The sequence below is a fragment of the Hippocampus bargibanti genome, linkage group LG07 (genome assembly GCF_051943395.1).
Source record: "Hippocampus bargibanti isolate YZ-2025 linkage group LG07, ASM5194339v1, whole genome shotgun sequence".
Taxonomy (NCBI): domain Eukaryota; kingdom Metazoa; phylum Chordata; class Actinopteri; order Syngnathiformes; family Syngnathidae; genus Hippocampus; species Hippocampus bargibanti.
In genome coordinates this window covers 8,911,910-8,933,663 of record NC_142740.1, presented here as the reverse complement: position 1 = coordinate 8,933,663, position 21,754 = coordinate 8,911,910, and the positions used below count along the sequence as shown (strand labels likewise).

At 42.7% G+C, this 21,754-nt stretch overlaps 1 protein-coding gene across 14 annotated transcripts in view; it reads right to left on the bottom strand.

The window, feature by feature from the left end:
- Positions 1-21,754, bottom strand: part of LOC148895358 (ankyrin repeat and MYND domain-containing protein 1-like) — a 66,640-nt gene that overhangs the window by 44,508 nt on the left and 378 nt on the right. For 6 of the 14 annotated variants that reach the window (XM_089000947.1, XM_089000952.1, XM_089000950.1 and 3 more), the window contains exons 2-6: positions 18,309-18,455; positions 16,296-16,490; positions 1,238-1,479; positions 902-1,118; positions 623-781 (exon numbers count right to left, since the gene is read on the bottom strand). In XM_089000947.1, coding sequence (XP_088857073.1) covers positions 623-781; positions 902-1,118; positions 1,238-1,479; positions 16,296-16,490; positions 18,309-18,455 — 960 coding nt within the window. Of the gene's footprint in view, positions 1-622; positions 782-901; positions 1,119-1,237; positions 1,589-9,488; positions 10,312-16,295; positions 16,491-18,308; positions 18,456-21,754 lie in introns of those variants that run through there. The other 8 variants (XM_089000946.1, XM_089000945.1, XM_089000957.1 and 5 more) reach the window with 8 other exon arrangements.

Below are 21,754 nucleotides of genomic sequence, written 5' to 3'. Positions count from 1 at the left end.
TGTAATCATTTATAAGAGCAGCTATTAGCCAAGGTTGACAGGTATGCCGACTGCAGATGCGAATTTGGTGTGTCAGTGCCAGCTCATTGTCGGCTCGGTGAACCATTTTATTTCAAATGACCAGCAAATCTACAAGAGGGTGATGGCATAGAAATCCAGTCTCGCAAGGCATCGGGCGGAACCACGTGCGTTCCAAGGCTTTGGGCGTGGAAAAAGCGAAAGCGACCCATGCCTCGAATTGCGTTTGGTAAATTTTTTTCACCTGTTTACTCGACACACGCCTCGGAGCAGTCAGGAACATCTCTAGTATGTATACAGGGCATAAAAAAACAAAATTTTTGTTTGAAAACCGAATTGGGTGAGAAACCGAGACGTTCGAAAACCAAGGTTTGAGTATGAATTGATCATGATCATTTCAGGCTGCGACAGAGTTAGCTGATGAGCCATCATTTGAATCAAGGGTGATGAAGTAGATAAAGATCTTCAACAGGCAGGATGTGGCTCTCAAGGAACTGGATTTTCCCTGCCTCTGGACTAGTGTAATTTAATGCTAATGGGGAAATCCTATGGGGTCTGAATTCTTTCAGAATTTATCACAAAGAGTATTCACTTGTGTAGTTACTTGTGTTTTGGAAATGAGCCCATCAAACGTATATAGAGACTGAAAAGGATAGTAGAGTACGTGACACACAGCCAAAGCTGACATCCCCTGGGAATTCACCTTGTCAATGTCAGCACCTAAATCTAATAACAACTGGACTACATCATTATGGCAGTTCACCTGAAAGGAGGAAAAAATGACAAGATGTATGACATTAACTGAGGCAACAACCTTGTGGCATTTCAATTATTTAAGAAGTAAAAAAAATACACCAGGATAAAGAAATTCATTGAGTTTTACTGTGGCAGCAATCAGTGCAGTGTGCCCCTGAGAATCAGCTACATCAGGGTGAATAACACCATCTAGGAGAATCTCCAAAATGGCCGGTCCTTTTCCAACAGACGCCTGATGTATCAATAGTTCTGATGTGACTTCCAAATGTCCTTTAGGACCAAAATGGTCCCTTTCCATTGATAGAACTCCTGCAACATCCCAATCTAAAGTTTCAGCCTGCTGTCTGAGAGAAAAACACAAATGTGACTAAATTTTCGTTTTAATTCATTACAGTCATATATGTGAACACATGGTTAGGTTACCACATTTCACTATATATACAGATTTCACTATTTTTCTCACCTATGTTTGAAGATGTGAGCCATCATACGGGTTTGTAAGGGCAGACTGGCATGTGGTTCTCGTTTATACCCTTCATATTCATGAGAATCAGGTTCCCACAGTTTGCCATAAAAATGCTCATCAAACTCTCTTCTACGTCCTGGTGGCAAAGGTAGGTGGTCACCATCTGTGGAATAAATCTCAATGCCACAGGGCAAGGCATTATTTCTGTCATGAAGCAGCCAACTCTCATCTGTGTCTACCTGGAGATACACACATGGACAATATTTGTAGATGCACGTCTGTTGATGAAAGTACAAAAGCAATCCATCCATCCATCCAACCAACCGCTATCTACCGCTTATCCAAGTCCTGGAAGTAGAAGCAACCCAGGAGAAAAGATGAAAAAAAAAAAATCAAAATCTCATTACTTTTTATTTTCAGCAAACATTTAAAGGACAACCGACGTCACTTTTTTGTTTTTTAACTGACACCAGAAAAACGTTTTATATCATCTAAAATACCCAAAACATGCAGTATGATATTTTTAGTCAAAGGCAAAACACCAATAAAAATGACTTAAAGTGGCCAAAATCTGCAAAAAATTGAGCTACGAATTGGGCATTTTCAGAAAGTCCCGCCCCCATTTCGTGACGTCATGCCAAGACGTCTTGCATTGCTTGTGAATCAAAACAATGGCTTCAGATTCGGAGAATATGCTTTCTTGTTACACATCCAGTTATGAATATGATTCAAATATTTCTGAAGAGCAAAGCATACATGTTTGCAATCGATTAGAGAATTTATTTGAGCCATTTTGAGGCAACATTGGGGGACAATCTCTCACAAAAAAGAGGCACAAAATGGCGACATCCTGTGGCACCTCCGCAGGCTGATAAATTCTTAAATGGCGCTTGGACGCCCTCTGGCGGCTTTTCAGAATCAGAATCAGAATCATCTTTATTGCCAAGTATGTAGAACACACAAGGAATTTGTTTCCGGTAGAACACGCTGCACTAGTATCGTTGTCAAAAAAAACTGCTAAGTGGCACTATACAGTTCCATTTGGGCTACTGTTGAAAGAGTTCAAAGAGTTCAAAGAGTTAATGGCTTGGGAGAAGAAGCTGTTTAAATGTCTGCTGGATTTGGTGCGCATGGATCGGTAGCGCCTGTCTGAGGGGAGTAGCTGGAAAAGGTGGTGGGCAGGGTGCGGAGGGTCCAGTAGGATTTTCCGCGCCCTAGTTTGGATTCTTGCAGTGTGCAAGTCCTCGAGAGTGGGTAGGGCGGTGCCAATGATTTTTTCCGCCGACCTAACTGTCCGTTGAAGTCGGATTTTGTCCATTTTTGTGGCGGCCCCGAACCAAACGGTGATGGAAGAACACAGGATGGATTCGATGACAGCCGTGTAGAAATGTTGCAGCACCTCCTGTGGCAGGCCATGCTTCTTTAGCAGCCTCAGGAAGTACATTCTCTGTTGGGCCTTTTTCAGGATAGAGTTGGTGTTGACCTCCCACTTCATGTCCTGGGAGACTGTGATTCCCAGGAACTTGAAGGTCTCAACGGTTGACACCAGGCAGTTGGATAGTGTGAGGGGTAGCTGTGGTGATGGATGTTTCCTGAAGTCCACGATCATCTCAACTGTCTTGAGCGTGTTCAGCTCCAGGTTGTGACGGCTGCACCAGAGCTCCAGCTGCTCCACTTGTTGTCGGTACGCAGACTCGTCGCCGTCTTTGATGAGACCGATGACTGTGGTGTCGTCGGCGAACTTTATGAATTTGACAGCTGGGTGCGTTGAGGTGCAGTCGTTTGTGTAGAGAGAGAAGAGCAATGGAGAGAGGACGCGTCCCTGCGGGGCTCCAGTGCTCGTGGTTCGTGTTGTGGATGATATATTTCCCAGTCTGACCTGTTGTGTCCGTCCTGTCAGGAAGCTGAGGGTCCACTGGCAGATCGTGGGGGACACACCAAGCTGGAGAAGTTTGGGGATGAGGAGTTCTGGGATGATGGTATTGAACGCAGAGCTGTAGTCCACAAACAGGATCCTTGCGTAGGTTCCTGTGTTGTCAAGGTGGTCGAGGATGTGATGCAGTCCAATGTTGACTGCATCCTCCACAGACCTGTTTGCCCGGTAGGCAAACTGAAGAGGATCTAGCAGAGGTCCGGTGATGTTCTTTAGGTGGTTCAGCACGAGGCGTTCAAAGGACTTCATGACCACAGACGTCAGAGCGACAGGTCTATAGTCGTTCAATCCCGAGGGTGCTGGTTTCTTTGGAACTGGGACGATAGTAGACTGTTTGAAGCAGGATGGGACTTCACACTGCTCCAGGGATCTGTTGAAGATTTGGATTGGATTGGATTGGATATCCAATTGGATTTGTGTGAAGACCGGAGCCAGCTGGTCAGCGCAGACTCTCAGGCAGGAGGGGGACACTCTGTCAGGTCCTGCAGCTTTCTTGATCTTCAACATGAGGTCCACAGTGATGGAAGGACAATGCGACAATGCATCCTTTTCACGGTCAGTGGGTGGTCCTTTCGTGACGTCACGTACGGACTCGTCACCAACTCAAAAACAAGACTTCCTGAATATTCAGCATGAGTCTTAAAACGTGAGACGAATAAAGGCATATCCAATCCAATCCAATACCATCGATGTAACAGTCGCGGTGGAATCTTATTAAAATACGCTGAGTAGAAGTCATTTGAAGTGATTTTACAAATTATGGACACAACTTGTCCGGGGACGTCGGTTGTCCTTTAAATCTTTGCAGAGGTAACATTATAAGGTGTATGAAAAACTGTATTAATCAGAGGAGTACTGAATTAAGTGCTGAAAAAAGATTCATATAGGTGCACATCTTGTGGAAGAGTCTTAAAGGGCAACCAACACTATTTTTTGTTTCCTAACTAACATCATAAAAAACGTTTTATAGCATCTAAAATACCCAAAACCTGCAGGCTGATATTTTTAGTCAAATGCAAAATACCAATAAAAACGACTTGTGTGCTAAAACTGCAACAAAGAGCTGCGAATAGGGGGTTTTCAGGAAGTCCCGCCCCCAGTTCGTGATGTCACGCCAGGACGTCTTGCCAAGCTCCAGAATCAAAACAATGGCTTCAGCGAGTTCAGATTCGGAGGAGATGCTTTCTTGCTACTCATCCAGTTATGGATATGATTCAAATAGTTCTGAAGAGGAAAGCAGAAATGTTTGCAATCGATTAAAGAAGTCGAGCCATCTGGACTCCAATGTAGCGGCCAGAAAATGCACAAGATGGCACCCAAGCTCTGTTGGAAATGGGCTGATTTGTCTGCTGGGAATTTGTGTCAACTTCTATATGGTGTTACCTCAATTGGTAGTCTTGGTGCAACACACGATTCACCATCGCGTTATGTTTTCCTTCTAATTTCGCCATCAACACGGATCAACACGATGTTTTCAGACCAAACAAAGTACCCAAAATGCATTGTGTTGATCCGTGTTGATGACAAAATTAGAAGGAAAACATAAATAACGTGATGGTGAATCATTGTGTGTTGCACCAAGACTACTATTTGATTCCCGTTGACACAAATTCCCAGCAGACAAATCAGCCCAATTCCAATGGAGCTTGGGCGCCATCTTGTGCATTTTCTGGGACGCTACATTGGAGCCCTGATGGCTCGAATTGATACGCAAGTAGTTCTTTAATCGATTGCAAACATTTATGCTTTCCTCTTCAGAACTATTTGAATCATATTCATAACTGGATGAGTAACAAGAAAGCTTCTCCGAATCTGAAGCCATTGTTTTGACTCTAGAGCAAGGCGAAGACGTCCTAGCGTGACGTCACGAACAAATGATTCAAGTTTCATTGCTGTTGACCTCATAGACTCAATGATAAATGCACAAAGATTGCTTAATCTGTCATCATTCATAGTAGACCTGTTTTCGCAAGGTATATACAGTCCTCGACAAAAGTCTTGTCGCTTATCAACAAATACAACATATCAACAACAAATAATAACTTGACTGGCTTGTATTTGATCTATGTTACTTCCGGGTTGAGTGAACGCTGGTGCGTGTGGCTGCCGCTGCTCACCCGCAGAAAAAAATATCCTGTGTCCTTGACAGTTTTGAAAGTTGCTTATAAATGAAATGAGAAAAAGTTTTGAAAGGCGCTTATGCATGAAATGTATTATTATTATTATTATTATTATTATTATTATTATTATTATTATTATTATTAATGTCGACAAAACTCATTTCTGCATTAGAAATTCTTTACATTTGTGAGAATGACAAACCGAATAGAAGAAAACACAATTTCTGCATGGACAGAGAAGATACACGAACCACTACACTTAAACTGTTTAGTAATGCAGACACACAGTATTTCCTAACATGTATTAATGAACGTGACTTATTAACTGTATTAATTATTTGAATTAATTTATTGTCTTCAGTAACGATACATGAATAGATTAACCCTGACCAGAGACTTCTTTTTCTTTTCTTTTGTTTTTCCCTTCAGGGGGTCATCACAACTAATCAGTGTACTCCATCTAACGCTGCCAGCTACCGTTATGTCCTCTTTCACAACATCCATAAACCTCCTTGTTGGTCTTGCTCTGTCTCCTGGCTGGTAGTTCAAGACATCCTTTTTCCCAATTTATTCACACTCTCTCCTCTGGACATGTCCAGAGGAGAGAGTCTGGCCTCTCTGTCTGGCCTCTCTGACTTTCTCTCCAAAACCTCTAATATGAGTTGTCCGTTATCCTGATCATATCAACCCTATCACTCACAAAGAAATCCTAAACATCTTCATTTCTGCTATCTCCAGCTCTGCTTCCTGTGTTGCTTCAGTGGCACTGTCTCCAGTCCATGGCTGTTCTAACTGTTTTACACACATTTCATTTCACCTGAGCTTAAAATCTTCTATCACACATAACATATGACATTTTTCTTCAGCCGTTTTAGCCTGCCTGTACACACTTCTTCACCTCTTTTCCAAACTTCCCAAAGCTCTGGACAGTGACCCCCAAGTACTTAAAATCCTACATTTTCTTTATCTCTTCTCCCTGTAACTTCAATCTTGCATTTGGGTCAGTCTTGTTCACACACATCTATTCCGTCCTGCTGCAACTGACCAAAACCAGTTCTTCTCTGAGCACCCTGTCATAGGCTTTCTCCAGATCTACAAAGACACAATGCAGTTCCCTCTGACCTTCTCTGACTTCTTCATCAGCATCCTTGAAGCAAACATTGCATCTGTCTTACTCTTTTTTGCCATGAAACCATATTGTTGTTCACAGATGCTCATTTTTGCTCTTAGTCTAGCTCAGGGGTGGGCAAACTTTTTGACTCGCTTTGGGTTCTAAAATTTGACAGAGGGGCCGGGCCAGGAGCATTTGGAGGGAGTGTTTGGGCCGAAAATACTCTGAACAAGTTATGGTCATAATTTATAAAATCACTTCAAATGACTTCGACTGAGCGTATTTTACAAAGATTCCACAGCATATAGCTATAGTTTACGTTTTAAGACTTGCGCTGAATATTCATGAAGTGTTGTTTTCGAGTTGATGACGATCCCCATGTGACGTCACGTTTGGACCGCCCCTGACCGAGAAAGCGACATACAATGCATTTTGGGTACTTTGTTTGGTCTGAAAACTTCGTGTTGATCCTTGTTGATGGCGAAATTAGAAGGAAAACACATAAATAACGCCATGGTGAATCGTTGTGTGTTGCACCAAGACAACTATTTGATATTCGCTGACACAAATTCCCAGCTGACAAATCAGCCCATTTCCAACGGAGCTTGGGCACCATCTTCTGCATTTTATGGGTGCTACATTGCTGGCCTTGACGGCTCGAATTGATATGGGAGGACTCCTTGAATCAATTGCAAACGTTTATGCTTTCCTCTTGAGAACTATTTGAATCATATTCATAACTGGATGAGTAACAAGAAAACATCTTCTCCAAATCTGAAGCCATTGTTTTGATAATCGAGCAAGGCAAGACGTCTTGGCGTGACGTCACGAACAGGGGGGTGGGACCTTCTGAAACTGACCATTTCCGGATTCATTTTGAAGTCATTTTTATTGGTGTTTTTCATTTAACTAAAAATATCAGCCTGCCTGATTTGGGTATTTTAGATGCTATAAAACGTTTTTTGATGTCAGTGGGAAACAAAAACAAAAAATGGTGCCGGTTGTCCTTTAAATGTAGTATGTACAAACCTCATAGCAGAGTAAGAACACTACAACCCAATTTATTAACTGTCTTTCAAATGTGAAAAATATCCCTGATCAGTTAAAAAATTTGTCTCAAGGAATATGGCGTTTACATACTATTTTGTAGATACTTGGAGGAGGAAATGGAAATAGATTAAAATAACATATGCACTGTGATTTATCAAGATTGCGTCTGTTTTTAATAAGTTTCCATCAAAGGGGCAAAGTTAAAGAAATCAACATTTATTGAAAAATGGAATCACTTTCAACATTCAAAACATATTATTACACACCGAAATATTCAAGCTCAATAATACCTACTTGTGTTAAATTCCGCCAAATCATAGATGGTTTGTCCTGACCGTGCGCTCAACAAACTCCTCACTGACGCCCTCGCCTACACGCGCAAACAATACACGTGTACCATCGCCGACCACACAAACATAGACTACCTGCAGTTGAAATTTGCATACTCGGCACGGCAGCCAATCAGAAGCCTGCTTCTTTCTTCCAGACTTTCGCAAGCGTTATAAAGTCGTGCAATTGCATGTCATTTTCCAAAATAGATGCACAGAGCCTCAGCCCAGAAGAAAGATTCAAAAGAAGCTAACAACATATGCGACGCTACAAAACGCAAATTTACATTAAACCGTGACTGTAAAGTGTACGTGAGACTTATGAAAGAGGCTTAGTGGCTCGTATGAAGCAATGCAAACGTTGCATTGTGCACCGCAATGACAATCGACTACTGCAGCAAAATACAGCCATGCACATTTACCGAAAATTTAGCAAGGTAGCATTTGATTTAAAAAAAAACTTTATACGTTGTGACAATGTTTTTTAATGGGATTAGTTGTCTCATTGTGCTTCAAGTTGTGAAAAATGGGGCAGGCAACTTTTCAGTTATCTGCCCTGTTGTTCGCTAACTTTTTGTCATGAGTTTTAGACTCTGTACTATAATTTGGGCAAATTCGGCGGGCCGGATTAAAAAGCCTATGTGGCCCGCGAGCCGTAGTTTGCCCATGTCTGGTCTAGCTCCAACTACTCTTTCCCATAGTTGCATTTTATGGCTCATCACCTTCATTCCTCTGTAGTTACAACTGTGCACATCTCCCTTGTTCTTAAAAAAATGGCACCATTACATTTTGCCTCCATTCGTTAGGCATGTCCTCACCATCTCAGATCTTGCTGAACAACCCGGTCAGAAACACCACTGCCACCTCTCCCTAGAACAGGGGTGGCCAACCAGTCAGAGACGAAGAGCCACATTTTTTTACTATGTTACTGCAAGGAGCCACATCATAAACATGAGCACACATGAACACCCCACACCCCATCATCCCATCCCTCACACACGCAGACCTCTGCTCAGCCAGATTTATTATAAATATCACATTTTAAATACAGAATCAACAAATATCTTAGAAATTGACTCCGAGAGTACTAAAACCACAGGAACATTTCCATCAAAGAACACTGTCTTACACACAGAAACTCAGTTCAACCAAGTCCACAAACAAAAATATAATCATTTACAATAGCGTGCATGTTGCTGAGTGGGACTTCTGGCATTCATTGTCTTGAACAATCCTCATTAAATCTGTCTTGCATTCTTTTGTTGCCACTCGAAGCATTTCTTTTACACGAGTGTCAGTCAGAACGGATCAATGTTTTGATTTCACATGTTTCAGGCTAGAAAACACAGACTTGCAGACGTATGTTGACCAAAATATTGACAGTACAGTATTTTAAGCGCCGCCGGTTTGACATTGGGGTATTTTTCCATTGGCACAATTTTCCAGAACTCAATGGTCCCTTCCCTTAAAGCAGGTTTCAGTTGGTCTTCCTCACAAAGATCGGTAGTCTCCAACTCAGCCGCAGCTTCATCTATGTAGCTATTGTTTCTTTCACATCTATGCCACAGGTTGTCTTTTAATGGCACAATATCAAGGAGTTCTTCTTTGATCACACAATCCTTTTTCACAGACCGTGCAAATATTGCCAACTGATGCTTGTCTTGTATGTCACAACTTTAATCCAATGCTACACTAAAATACTCACACGCTTGAAGGTCAGAGTGCAGCTGTGATTCAATCGTCGTGCTAATGTCTGATATTCTGCATTCAACAGTGTGGCGGGACAGTTGGACATCTGCTACCATTCGTTTTAGTTTGTCGTTTTCAGGAGACAAGACTTCAGCGTCAATGAGGCATTTCTTAATAAACTCCCCTTCGTTGTATGGCTTTTTAGCCTGTGCAATGTTCCAAGCCAGTTGGTAGGATGCGTCATAAATAATTTGTGTCAAGTCTGACTGGTTGGCCACCCCTGGTTTACGACATAAATGATTGATTTTCATCTCACGCACATGCGTGTTGACATCACATGGTCAGCTTGATACCGTATTTTCACATCTATAAGGTGCACTGAAAAGTATTCACGACTATCAGGTGCACTTAAAAGTCGTACATTTTCTCCAAAATGCACAGCGCGCGCGCAATGGTCGTGAAATTACAGTAATAGGGGATGAATGCCAGAGCCAAAAAAATTTTACGCTTGTCATGTGGATGCCCCTTAAGAGCCGCATGAAATCAGCCAAAGAGCCGCGGGTTGGCCAGGCCTGCCCTAGACCCTTCCACACCTCCATTGGTAAATCATCAGGCACAAGTGCCTTTCCACCCTTCATCCTCTTCAGCGCCTTCTTCACCTCATCCTTGCTAATCTTTGCTACATCCTGGTCCTGATCTTGCTGAACCCGGTCAGAAACACTACTGCCACCTCTCCCTAGACCCTTCCACACCTCCATTGGTAAATCATCAGGCCCAAGTAACTTTCCACGGTTCATCCCATGATCTTTGGGACGGTACATAATGGATCTGGCCTGCACCCACTGATGCCCAAAGATGGTAGAGGCGCGAGAATGCGGCCTAGCTGTTTGGCAGGGCTTTTGTTAAGACCAGTGAATATGGCGTCATTGACCGGATGTTTCATAAAAATGGAGGTTTGAGAAAATAAAACGATGTGTAAGAAAATAAAACAATGTTTAAAATATTTTTTTAATCATTTTCCTCATTCATCAATTCTTCAAAATAGTCTTTCCATCTTCACATCACACTACTGGTACTGTACTTGTTGATATAGTCATCTGTATCCTTAATCAGGCTAACCTGCTGCACATCCTTATCAGAATCAGAAGAATCAGAGAGACTTTAATAGTCCCACAAAGGGGACATTTTCAATCTATGTGGCTTCGGTTGAGAAGGCAGTTGTCGTGACAGGAGCCAGGGAGGGGAGGTCCACAGTAAGAGTGGGTGCAGTTGCAGCTCAAAGTGGTGTTCACGGTCAGGCAGGGGCGACAGTCGTCTGGTCAAACCGATTGAAAAAACGGTTTAGTTCATCTACCCAGTCCTTGTCTTCCTCATTCAATGTCACTGGGTTTTTGTGGCCTCAGATGTTTTTCAGGACCCTCCAGAGACCAGTGACATTGCTGGCTTGCAGCTGCTCCTCCATCTGCATCGTGTAGTCCTTTTCCCTTATCTGATCTTTCTCCTCCGTTGGATCTGCACGGTCTTCAGCGTCTCTCCGTTGCCCAACACGAAAGCCCTTTTCTTCTCCTTCAGGAGGGCCGTTATGTCGAGAGGAATTCACAGTTTGTTGTTGGGAGAAACATTGCACAGTCCTGGTGGGTACAGTGTTTCTTTAACAAAAGTTTATGTAATTCGTGAATATCATCATCGCTATCTCTTTGTCAAAATGTAGTCTACCTGTATATTCCTTCCTGCTTCCTGACTCATATAAGTCACTCTATGTTCATCTTCCTCACCCCCAGCGACATCCTACACACCACCTACCTATTCTGTCTGGCGACAGTCTCAACTTTGTAGTCACTGATTTTCTTCAATTGGTGCTGTTGATGCAAAATGTAGTCTTCTGCCTCAGCCCTTAAAGGTCCCCCTATGTTCCTGTCTCTTCTGAAAGAAAGTCCCGTAATTTTCAGACTATAGAGTACACCCCAGTGGCGGTCCGTGCATTTCACACCTAGGCCTTCAGTGAAGTCCTGCTTAGTCCGACTTGAACAAATATCCCTCGTAATACCATAATTTATGACACAACGGCTGGAGATATCATTTACAAAAGCACACGCACGCAGTACTGGGCGTGGCATCACCTTAATCGTCTACAACACAGGCTATTTTCCGGAGCAATTAGACCTTGTCACCATACGTGATACTGCAAACACTTAAAAATAAAAGGAAATTTAAAATCATTTGTCCACAAAGTTTTATTAAGTCCACCAAGAATATGCAATCTTTAACAAGATTTTACGCTAAATTATAAAATGTCAGTTTAATATAAGAAAAACAACAAGACGTTCACAAAACGAACTATTTGTTGAAAATAAAAGTAAACCAATCTTTTTCAATTGTTCTTGAGAATAGGCCTACATGCGACAGCGAGTTGTCCTCCCCTTCAGCCATTGTGGGTTAAAAAAGCAAGTAGATATACTTGGTTTTTCTGCTAAAGTTTCCGGGTCTGATCTGTTGTAGCTTGGTTGATTTGCATAGCGCTGCCTCCGCCGAGGGCTGAGGTAAAGTGAGTATCCAATCACAGGACGCGTACAGGTCATGTTCAACGCGAGGCCCTCTAGCTGGCCTTACTGTGCCAACTCGTGATCTGATTGGCTATCGCAACTATATATCAACTACATGTGCCCGTTCATGTACAGCGCACAGACGCCCTCACTGTTGATTCTGAAGGTGTTGATCAGATTTGATACAGCCTGGTGACACAAGCTAGCTGAATACTGATTGGATTAAAAACTCTGACCTAAAACTACAACACTGAAAGGAGCATAACCAAATGGATATAATATAACATCAAGAAAACAGTATGTAGAATAATTATATATATATTTTTAGAAAAATACTTTTTTAATGAAATTGACTATTATAATTATGATAATGATGTCTGATTATGTTAGGCCAGCAGAGAAGGCCTTGCTGGCTCTGGCGGCCCACCACTGGTGCACCCACTACATTTTTAGAGGGAAACCGATTTTGTACATACACAAGCCGCACCTGTACGTAAGCTGCATGTATAACTCAACAATAATAATATAACCTTCTTCCCAAATGGTGCCTGTGACGTGGCAGTAAAACGGCAGCAACATGGGAACGGCACACTAGCAATACAATAGCAACACAGTATAATAGGTCTGGTAAAACAGGTCTGGTAAAAGAACATACTGGTAAAAATCACGGTAAGCCATCTCAATCTTCCTCCTTTGAACTGAAGCCATCTAAGTCATCCTCCTCAGTTTTGGAATGAAGCAGTGTCATATAGATGTTACACACTCCCTTAGCCTGTCCCTGAGGGAGTGTGTGACAGTGTCCCTCGCTGTCACTGTCACGTTTCCAGCATCTCACCATCGATTCGTTTTTGCCAAGTTTACGTGCAGCAGCTCTGTTTCCTTTTTTATCAGACAGCTCGATTGCTTTTAGCTTGAAAGCTGCATCATATGACTTTCTTTTTGCATTTTCCATGATGAGGCTATGTTCACGGTAATTTAATTTAATTTAAGCACAAGACAAGAAGTTGCAGTCTTCCTCGACGCATATATTCCACCCCTCTTAATCTTACCTTTTCTACACGAGCGCCCCTGGCGGCCGTTAGAAAAATAACATAAATTGGCCGCATCACTGAATAAGCCGCAGGGTTGAAAGTTTGGGAAAAAAGTAGCGGCTTGTAGTCCGGAATTTACAGTATTCACAATACGGGTAACATCCGACTTACTACCGGCGAGACCAGACCCTATTTTTTTTATTTATTTTAATGCGCTAGCAGCCCGGCAATGCGTACGACAATTTTGGCAAGCTAACCAGCCAGCATCTCTCTCTCGCACAGCAATCGACCATGTGATGGCACCGGAGGCGGGAGTGTCCATCAACGCCGGCCGTGGCGCGACCAGCACGAGAGCCGAGGAGGATGGGCATCGGCGCGTGGGAGCGCCGAAACGAGAATGGGGGGAGGGTCCCCCGACGCCGGCTGCGGCCCGGCCAGGACTAGAGCCTTAGCAGGTCGGGCGTCGGGACTCGGGCCACACTGCTCTTTGAGACATTTCGTTCTGCTTTGGGGCGAGGTGGTGGGCGAGGTTTCGGTGCCGCAGACGGCCACGGGGTCGGGCCGCGCGGAGAGCGGGGTAAGGCTGGGGAGAGGGCAACCGGTCGAACACCGGCGACCCCAACCCACGCCCCCCTGACCCCATGCGGTCCGAAGCAGATCGTTTGCAAGTCATTTAGTACCGAGTCTATTCAAGATTTTGACTGGATTTCGACTTTGACCCAGGAAGTCATGCAATCCTGACCATTTTTCTGGTCTTTTTTGCCTGTGCCCTGGGTGAATTGTAGATCAAACAAACTCTCAATGAACATGTCAAAGATATATAGGGGAAAAGCTCTAATCACAAGCTGCATGCTAACAACTTCTGATGATGCAAGTCATGTGCCACTGTAGCGTTAGCGTCCAGCACTTTGCAATTGCAATTCCCTCTCTCGCGCTCTGCTCTCTCTCGCGCTCTCTCTCTCTCTCTCTCTCTCTCTCTCTCTCTCTCTCTCTCTCTCTCTCTCTCTCTCTCTCTCTCTCTCTCTCTCTCTCTCTCTCTCTCTCTCTCTCTCTCTCTCTCACACACTCTCACGCACTCTCTCGCACTCTCTCTCTCTCTCTCTCTCTCTCTCTCTCTCTCTCTCTCTCTCCGTCTCTGTATATAATATATTCCAAAATTTCCTCCAAAGCCTCTCACGGTCGACTTGGGACAAGTCTGCCAACTCCCAGTCGACTGCGATTGGCTGGTTGGGCATTCTTGTACCAATACAATAAAACAATGTAAAATCTGAGTCATTGTCTGTTTAACGATTATTATAATAATAATAATACATTTTATTTCAAGCGCCTTTCAAAACACCCAAGGACACTTTACAATAAAAACAATAAAACAAAGCACATAACAATAAAACCATAAGTAAAAGGATACATAATAAAATAGCAGATAGAACTATACATTGAAAGCAATTTTAAACAAGTGGGTTTTGAGGTGAGCCTTGAAAATAGGGAGTCAATATTGCGGATGTTGGGTGGAAGAGAATTCCAGAGTTTGGGAGCAGAGCGGCTGAAAGCTCTGCATCCCATCGTGGTGAGACGGGCAGAGGGCACATAGAGGTGAAGGGAGGATGAAGATCTGAGGGGCCGAGAGGGAACAGAGATTTGAAGCAGGTCAGAAAGATAGGGAGGGGCAAGGTTATGGATGGCTTTGAATGTAAACAGAAGTATTTTAAATTCGATACGATGTTTAACAGGTAGCCAGTGGAGTTGCTGGAGGACAGGGGTGATGTGGTGAAAGGAGGGGGTTCTAGGGATGATCCGGGCTGAAGAATTTTGGACGAGTTGGAGTTCATGGAGAAATTTCTGATTGATACCGAAGAGAAGTGTGTTGCAATAATCGATGCAGGAGGTGACGAGACTGTGGATAAGGATAGCAGTGGTGTGAGGGGTGAGCGAGGGACGGAGACGGTTAATATTACGGAGGTGGAAATAAGCAGACCGAGTTATGTTATTTATATGGGACTGAAAAGATAGTGAGCTATCGAGGATGACACCCAGGCTCTTGACCTGACGGGAGGGGGACACGGTTGAACTGTCAATGGTGAGAGAGAAACTGGAGGGTGGATTTGGTACCGACAAGGAGAAGTTCGGTTTTGTCACTGTTAAGCTTGAGAAAGTTATGGGAAAGCCAGGATTTAATTTCTGAGAGGCAAAGTGAGAGGGATGAAGGTGGAAGAGAGGCGTCGGGTTTGCTGGAGAGGTAGAGTTGGGTGTCATCCGCGAAGCAGTGAAAGTGAATGCCAAACTTACGGAAAATATTGCCAAGAGGAAGTAGGTAGATAATAAAGAGAAGTGGCCCCAGGACAGACCCTTGAGGCACACCAGAGGACACAGGAGAGGACCGTGAGGTGAACGAGTTGATTTGGATAAATTGTGAGCGATCAGAGAGATAGGAATGAAACCAGCGGAGTGGGGTATGTGTGATGCCTAGGGTGGAAAGTCCGTCGAGCAGTATAGGGTGGGAAATGGTGTCAAAGGCTGAGGTCAGGTCGAGAAGGATGAGGATGGAGAGTGAACCGGCATCGGCTGCCATAAAAAGATCATTCGTGATTTTTATGAGCCGATTCAGTACTGTGGCGGGGGCGGAAACCAGACTGGAATTGTTCGTACATGTTATTGTGAGTGAGGTGTGAGTGAAGCTGGGACGCAACTGTCTTTTCAAGAATTTTGGCGATGAATGGGAGGTGGGAAATTGGACGTAAGTTATTGAAATCGTTTGGGTCTGAGTCAGGTTTTTTCAGGATTGGAGTGACAGCTGCGGTTTTGAGTGGGATAGGAACAATTCCAGTTGCTAATGAGGAGTGAATAATGGTAGAAATAAATGGGAGAAGAGAGGGTAGGCAGGACTTTATAAGGATAGTAGGGAGGGGGTCGAGTTCACAGGAGGAGTTCTTGGATTTGGTGATAATGTCTGAGATTATAGAGGAATGGGGGAGTTCAAAGGCAGAAAGTCGTTGGGAAGGAGTAGAAAGGCTGGGAGAGGTGGGGGGACAGAGGACCCGAGGTGCTGATGGATTTTGTTGATCTTTTCATTAAAAAACATATGCAGAGTGTTGCATGTCTCAGAGGAATACAAGTGTGAGGGGAGAGAGATAGGAGGTTGTGTGATTTTGTGATAGAGGGAAAAGAGGGCCCGTGAGTTTCCAGGATTAGAGTCAATGAGTCCAGAGTAATATTGCGATTTTGCACGCGTGATAGATATATTTATTTTACCTGACATTGAGAATGTGAAAATATGTTTTGCTCCAAATAAGCAGCATATTCAGTTAGGTTTTTGAGGCTGAAGCTGCTCTGTACAGAGTTACACAGTTGTATCAGATGCTTCCCATGCCATAGACCTACATCCTGACATCCTGTTGGCTCACTGAGCACACCTGGACCAAACCTTTGGTCAGCATGGTACAAACCCTGAAAAGGAGAGCAGTATTTTGTCAGCATTCAGGACCATTTATTAAGCCAATTTCATTAAGTTTAAGTGGGCTGGTACACACCATTGCGCACTAGTATGGAGTACCAGCTTGTCTTAATTTTAGCAAGCATACTGGGATTTTTTAGACCTTACTTGGACTTCACGCGAGCCAAGGTACCCTCTCTCATTCTAGTCCTCTCTTGCACTTTGTGAGACAATACTATAGTACATTATCCAGTGTGCAATAGTACATGCCACATGCCTTTATATTCGTGAGTCGAGTGTGTTGGAGAAAAAGAACATAAGAATGAAGTGAAGAATGTCAACATAGGGCATGTTCAGAATTTCTCTCTGACATGCGTGCTCTTCTCTGAGAATGAATGTGAATGTGTGTTCAAAGAGGCAGAATGCGACCCGCTCCCATTAATTCCTGACGACAACCAGAACTGGTGCAACATGTCCCACCAAAGACCACTCCTCTTTTCATCAGTCTGAATAATCTGTCCATTATCCTAACACATAGTCAAATGTGAGCAACGGTGTGAGTTTCCCAAATGTCAAAGTGGACCAATGTATGCTAAAAGGATATTTCCAAATGTTCAGATTGAGATCCACGCTGAACTCTGAAATGAGTAAATTATGCAGTCATTGCTTGGAAACAAAAATGATGGGGTTTTAAAAGTGTCAAAATAGAACCTGGACTGGTGATGAAATGGAGACAGGCTGACACGTTAATCTTCTAATTGAAGAACAGCCAGCAAACGTCACTCATTTTACCTGGCAAAAGTACAGTAAGGCCAGTTCCAGCACAAATCCCCCTCCCCCACTTAAAGAACAACCGACACATTTTTTTTGTTTCCTAACTGACATCAGAAAAACGTTTTATAGCATCTATCGATGAGAAGGTTTCTTCAGCCGTCATCTGTACTTTTTTGAAGGGACGTTTGCTGACGAAGCTCTTGGGTAAGAAGCGAAACGTCCGACACATTCAAAAAAGTACAGATGACGGCTGAAGAGACCTTCTCATCGATGGACCACTCTTGTACGACTGAGAGCTTACACAGATTTATAGCATCTAAAATACCCAAAACACGCAGGATGATATTTTTAGTCAAATGCAAAACACCAATAAAAATGACTTAGTGTCCCAAAACTACTTCAAAATGACCTCAGAAAGTTTCAGTTTCAGAAGGCCCTTATTCGTGACATCATGCCAGGACAACTTGCCTTGCTCGAGAATCAAAACAATGACTTCAGATTCGGAGAAGGTGCTTTCTTGTTACTCATCCAGTTATGAATATGATTCAAATAGTTGTGAAGAGGAAAGCATACATGTTTGCAATCGATTAAAGAAGTCGAGCCATCTGGACTCCAATGTAGCGGCCAGAAAATGCACAAGATGGCACCCAAGCTCTGTTGGAAATGGGCTGATTTGTCTGCTGGGAATTTGTGCCAACTAGTATCAAATAGTAGTCTTGGTGCAACACACAACGATTCACCATCGCATTATTTATGTTATTCCTTCTAATTTTGCCATCAACACGGATCAATACGAAGTTTTGAGACCAAACAAAGTACCCAAAATGCATTGTGTGTCGCTTTCTCAGTCAGGGGCGTTCCAGACGTGACGTCACGTCAGGCATCGCCATCAACTCAAAAACAAGACTTCCTGAATATTCAGCGCAAGTCTCAAAACGTAAAATATAGCTATATGCCGCGGAATCTTTGTAAAATACGCTCAGTAGAAATCATTTGAAGTGATTTTACAGATTATGGACACAAAGGCGTCTGTTATACTTTAAAGCAATTCAGGCTACCTTAAATGTGGCTCCATCAGGAAAAATGTGTTCTCCGTACCCCTCTCTCCAATTAAGGTAGAATTTGCCAATGAATTTGTTGCCTGTTGGCCAACAGTACATTCCATCACCATGCCTGTAGTCTTTGTAGAAAGACCCCTCGTAGAACTGCACAGAGCAGGAACAATATAAATGTTAGTTATGTTTTCCGCACAGACGACATGTAAACTTTAGAAGAGACAATGAATGTTAACTAAGTGTTCACCTTGAAAAAAATATTGGCTGAATTGGGACATATCTGAACTGTTAACCCTCTGGATGTTTTTTAATGCAGACAGACATTCGAGAGAAAAGCATCACTGCACCAAAGGTGTTGTGGTAAAATAGTAATTCAATTTATCTTTTTCAGTACCATGTTTCACTCGCAGCATTTTAGTAGTGTACTTAGTTTTTCTTTGGGCGAATTTACAAAATGCATGGTCGCCGCTCCGTCTATGCAAGTAGCAAAATGCAGAGTCTGTGGGAGGTTCTTGGCATGCAGTCGATATTTTAACTATATTGAATTTGAGGCAACCCAAACATTACAAACACTTGAGCTTTATTTGACCATTTGAAAAGATGTATGGTCTTGCTGAAATGGACGAGTTAATCAGTTGTTACTTTGAGATCGGGTTTAGTAACAAAGAGATCCGTCAAGTATGGGCACAGAGTCACAATCTTGTGATTTCTATCCGGAGTTTGAAGAGGCAGTGTCATTGTTGCGCTAGTCATTCTGGCAGCAGTCCTAGCGTTTTAACAGCAACCAAAATGGTAACTTTTCATAGCGATTGAAAGTACTCACGAGAGCAAAATGATGCACTGCCGTGTCAATCATTGGTCTGGGAACTCGACAAACATTTTATTCTGCGCATGCTCTTAATAAGGCTTCACAATTTCCGGGTACCACATGATCAGTTCGTTTCGGTGATATCAATCATGAAATTTCTCCAATCGTGTCTTTGCCTCACACACACATTTACACACGCACACTCAACAGTCGTGAACTCTGACCGCGGCCAAAAGTATTGACATTTTATACATAGTTAGGCCATGAAAACCTTATAAAAAAAAACGAATTACACCATAACTGCATCGCTACATGTACCCACTTCTGTTCTGCAAATTATCTCGTCTCACAAGGCTGCTAACACTAACCCACAGCACGACCGAATGATGTATCTCAAACTGAAAAGTTTTTTTCAACGTTTAAATCTAGCAAATTTTTGACTTTAAATCTAGCAAATTTGCAAGTTTGAATCTGTTGAGATCTTCAGCGCTTTTGCGATGAATTTGGGAGAATAAAGAGTCGAGAAGGTCCTCTTGTTTAGGTCATACAAGTAGGATATTTATTTGCCGGAGCACAGACAGCAACCGCTGCGTTCATCGTGGTACGAGTAGTCTTTTCGACATATAGACATAAACTGGCTTTTATAGCTGTCAAGTCACGTGATGTCGTGTAGTGGCTGGGTTGCCAGATCAGATCAGTATTACAGCATTACATAAAATGAGGATACAATCTAACTTTCTTAACAGAATCTAACAAATTAGTGACTTTTTTCCTCAAAATAATACCCCATCTCTAATATATATATATTGTGATGTCACGAGAGGCTGGGTTCTGGATGGCAAATACATCCCTCTAAGATGGCTTCACCCAGAGAGAGTTTTGGCCCCATCTGGTGGAAGGCAGAAATTCAAACACCACACCTAATCACTGCTTGATTGGCAGGCAAGGGTGCTCTGTCGCTGTGCTCTGTGGAGAAACTGATTGCTACGTGGAACTCATTGCCAGTTGGGACCATACGTCAGGACACTGGATTCGGACCTTGCTAAAGGTGGCTATGCTACATGAGGAGGACATCAAGAGGTGTGAGGCCTAGAAACTCATGGAAAAGAACTCCGCCTTCAGTTTCACCTCAGAAGAGACTTTATTATGATTTAAATATTGGAAGAGACACTATTCTTGCCTTTGTTACTTGTGAGTTCCCCCTGAAACCCTTTATTAAAACCTCTGTTTGTACTCAAACCTGTCGCCCATTGCGCTCCTTGTCCTGTCCCGCTGAGAGCTAGCCTCTCATGACATTACAATATATATATTGAAGGAAATAAATACATTTAGTTAGCCATTTTAACATTGTATGATGAACATTAAAATAGTGAGTTAATCAGTATAAATGGTGCTTTGTTTTCAGTGGATGGATGAGGGAGCAAATGTGGAAAGTGTGTCGGAGTTCTGTTTTTGCAGGCACTGAGGGGTCAGCTGGTCCTTGTCACCCAAGGAAGTAGAAAAGTTACGACTTAGCCGAAACTGCACGAAGGAAGTAGAAAAGTTACGACTTAGCCGAAACTGCACGAAGGAGGTGAAAGGTTACGACCTGACCGAACGCTGACCGGGCAGGAGCAACTCGAGATGTCTCCACGCTGATTCGTATCACCCAAGGGAGAGGAAAAGCAACTGGAACCGTCTCCACAACACCCCACCAAAAGGATGACGACATCAGAGGAGAGGGATCCAATCAACTGCTGATTTCTTTGTTTGAGCCAAATTTGAATATGCATGTGGGACACCTTTAAATCTGGGCTGCTCAGTCTCAGTCTTTGTCTTTTGTCTCTCTTACTGATTTGGGGCACACGAATATTTTCTGTGTCAGGGAGCTGAGACGCAGAATTCTGCATTAGATCAATTTGTTAGGAATAAATCATCTGTGAGTAACTTGCCGGCTTCTTTGGTGATCTCTCTCACAACGAACATGCCAATTGTTAGGTTATAACGTTGCGCAATAAGGTAAATATTTAATTCCGTTCATAATATTTACAATTTTAAGATAACCGTTAAATTCTAATAGTAGCCTGTAATATTTTAACCTAACAATATATATATATATATATATATATATATATATATATATATATATATATATATATATATATATATATATATATATATATATATATATATATACAGTAAAGTCTCGTTATATCGATATCGGATATATCGATAGTCCCGGTTATATCGATACTATTTCTATGCACGCACGGAGAAAATTACATGCAAACAGGGTCGGATATATCGATAGTCCCGGTTATATCGATATTTTTTCGGACTCCCTTGAATATCGATATAACGAGACTTTACTGTATATATATATATATATATATATAAAATTTCAACCTGGCCCTAATGCTCTTCCGTAGGGACCTGATCTTCACCCTCCCACAAAAAAAAAATGCGAATCCCGAATGAAGTCGGTAATGGCGTTCTACGGCAGATTTTCAATTCCCGAGTAAATGTGAATGGCAGCGAATGAGTTAATCTTTTGGCAGCTGTCATATTTAAGAGGCGGAGTCCCACTTTAAAAACACAATTTAGACTTGTTCATTAACAGTAATTACCCTGTAACAAGGAACCGCTGCCTGCCATAGGTCTC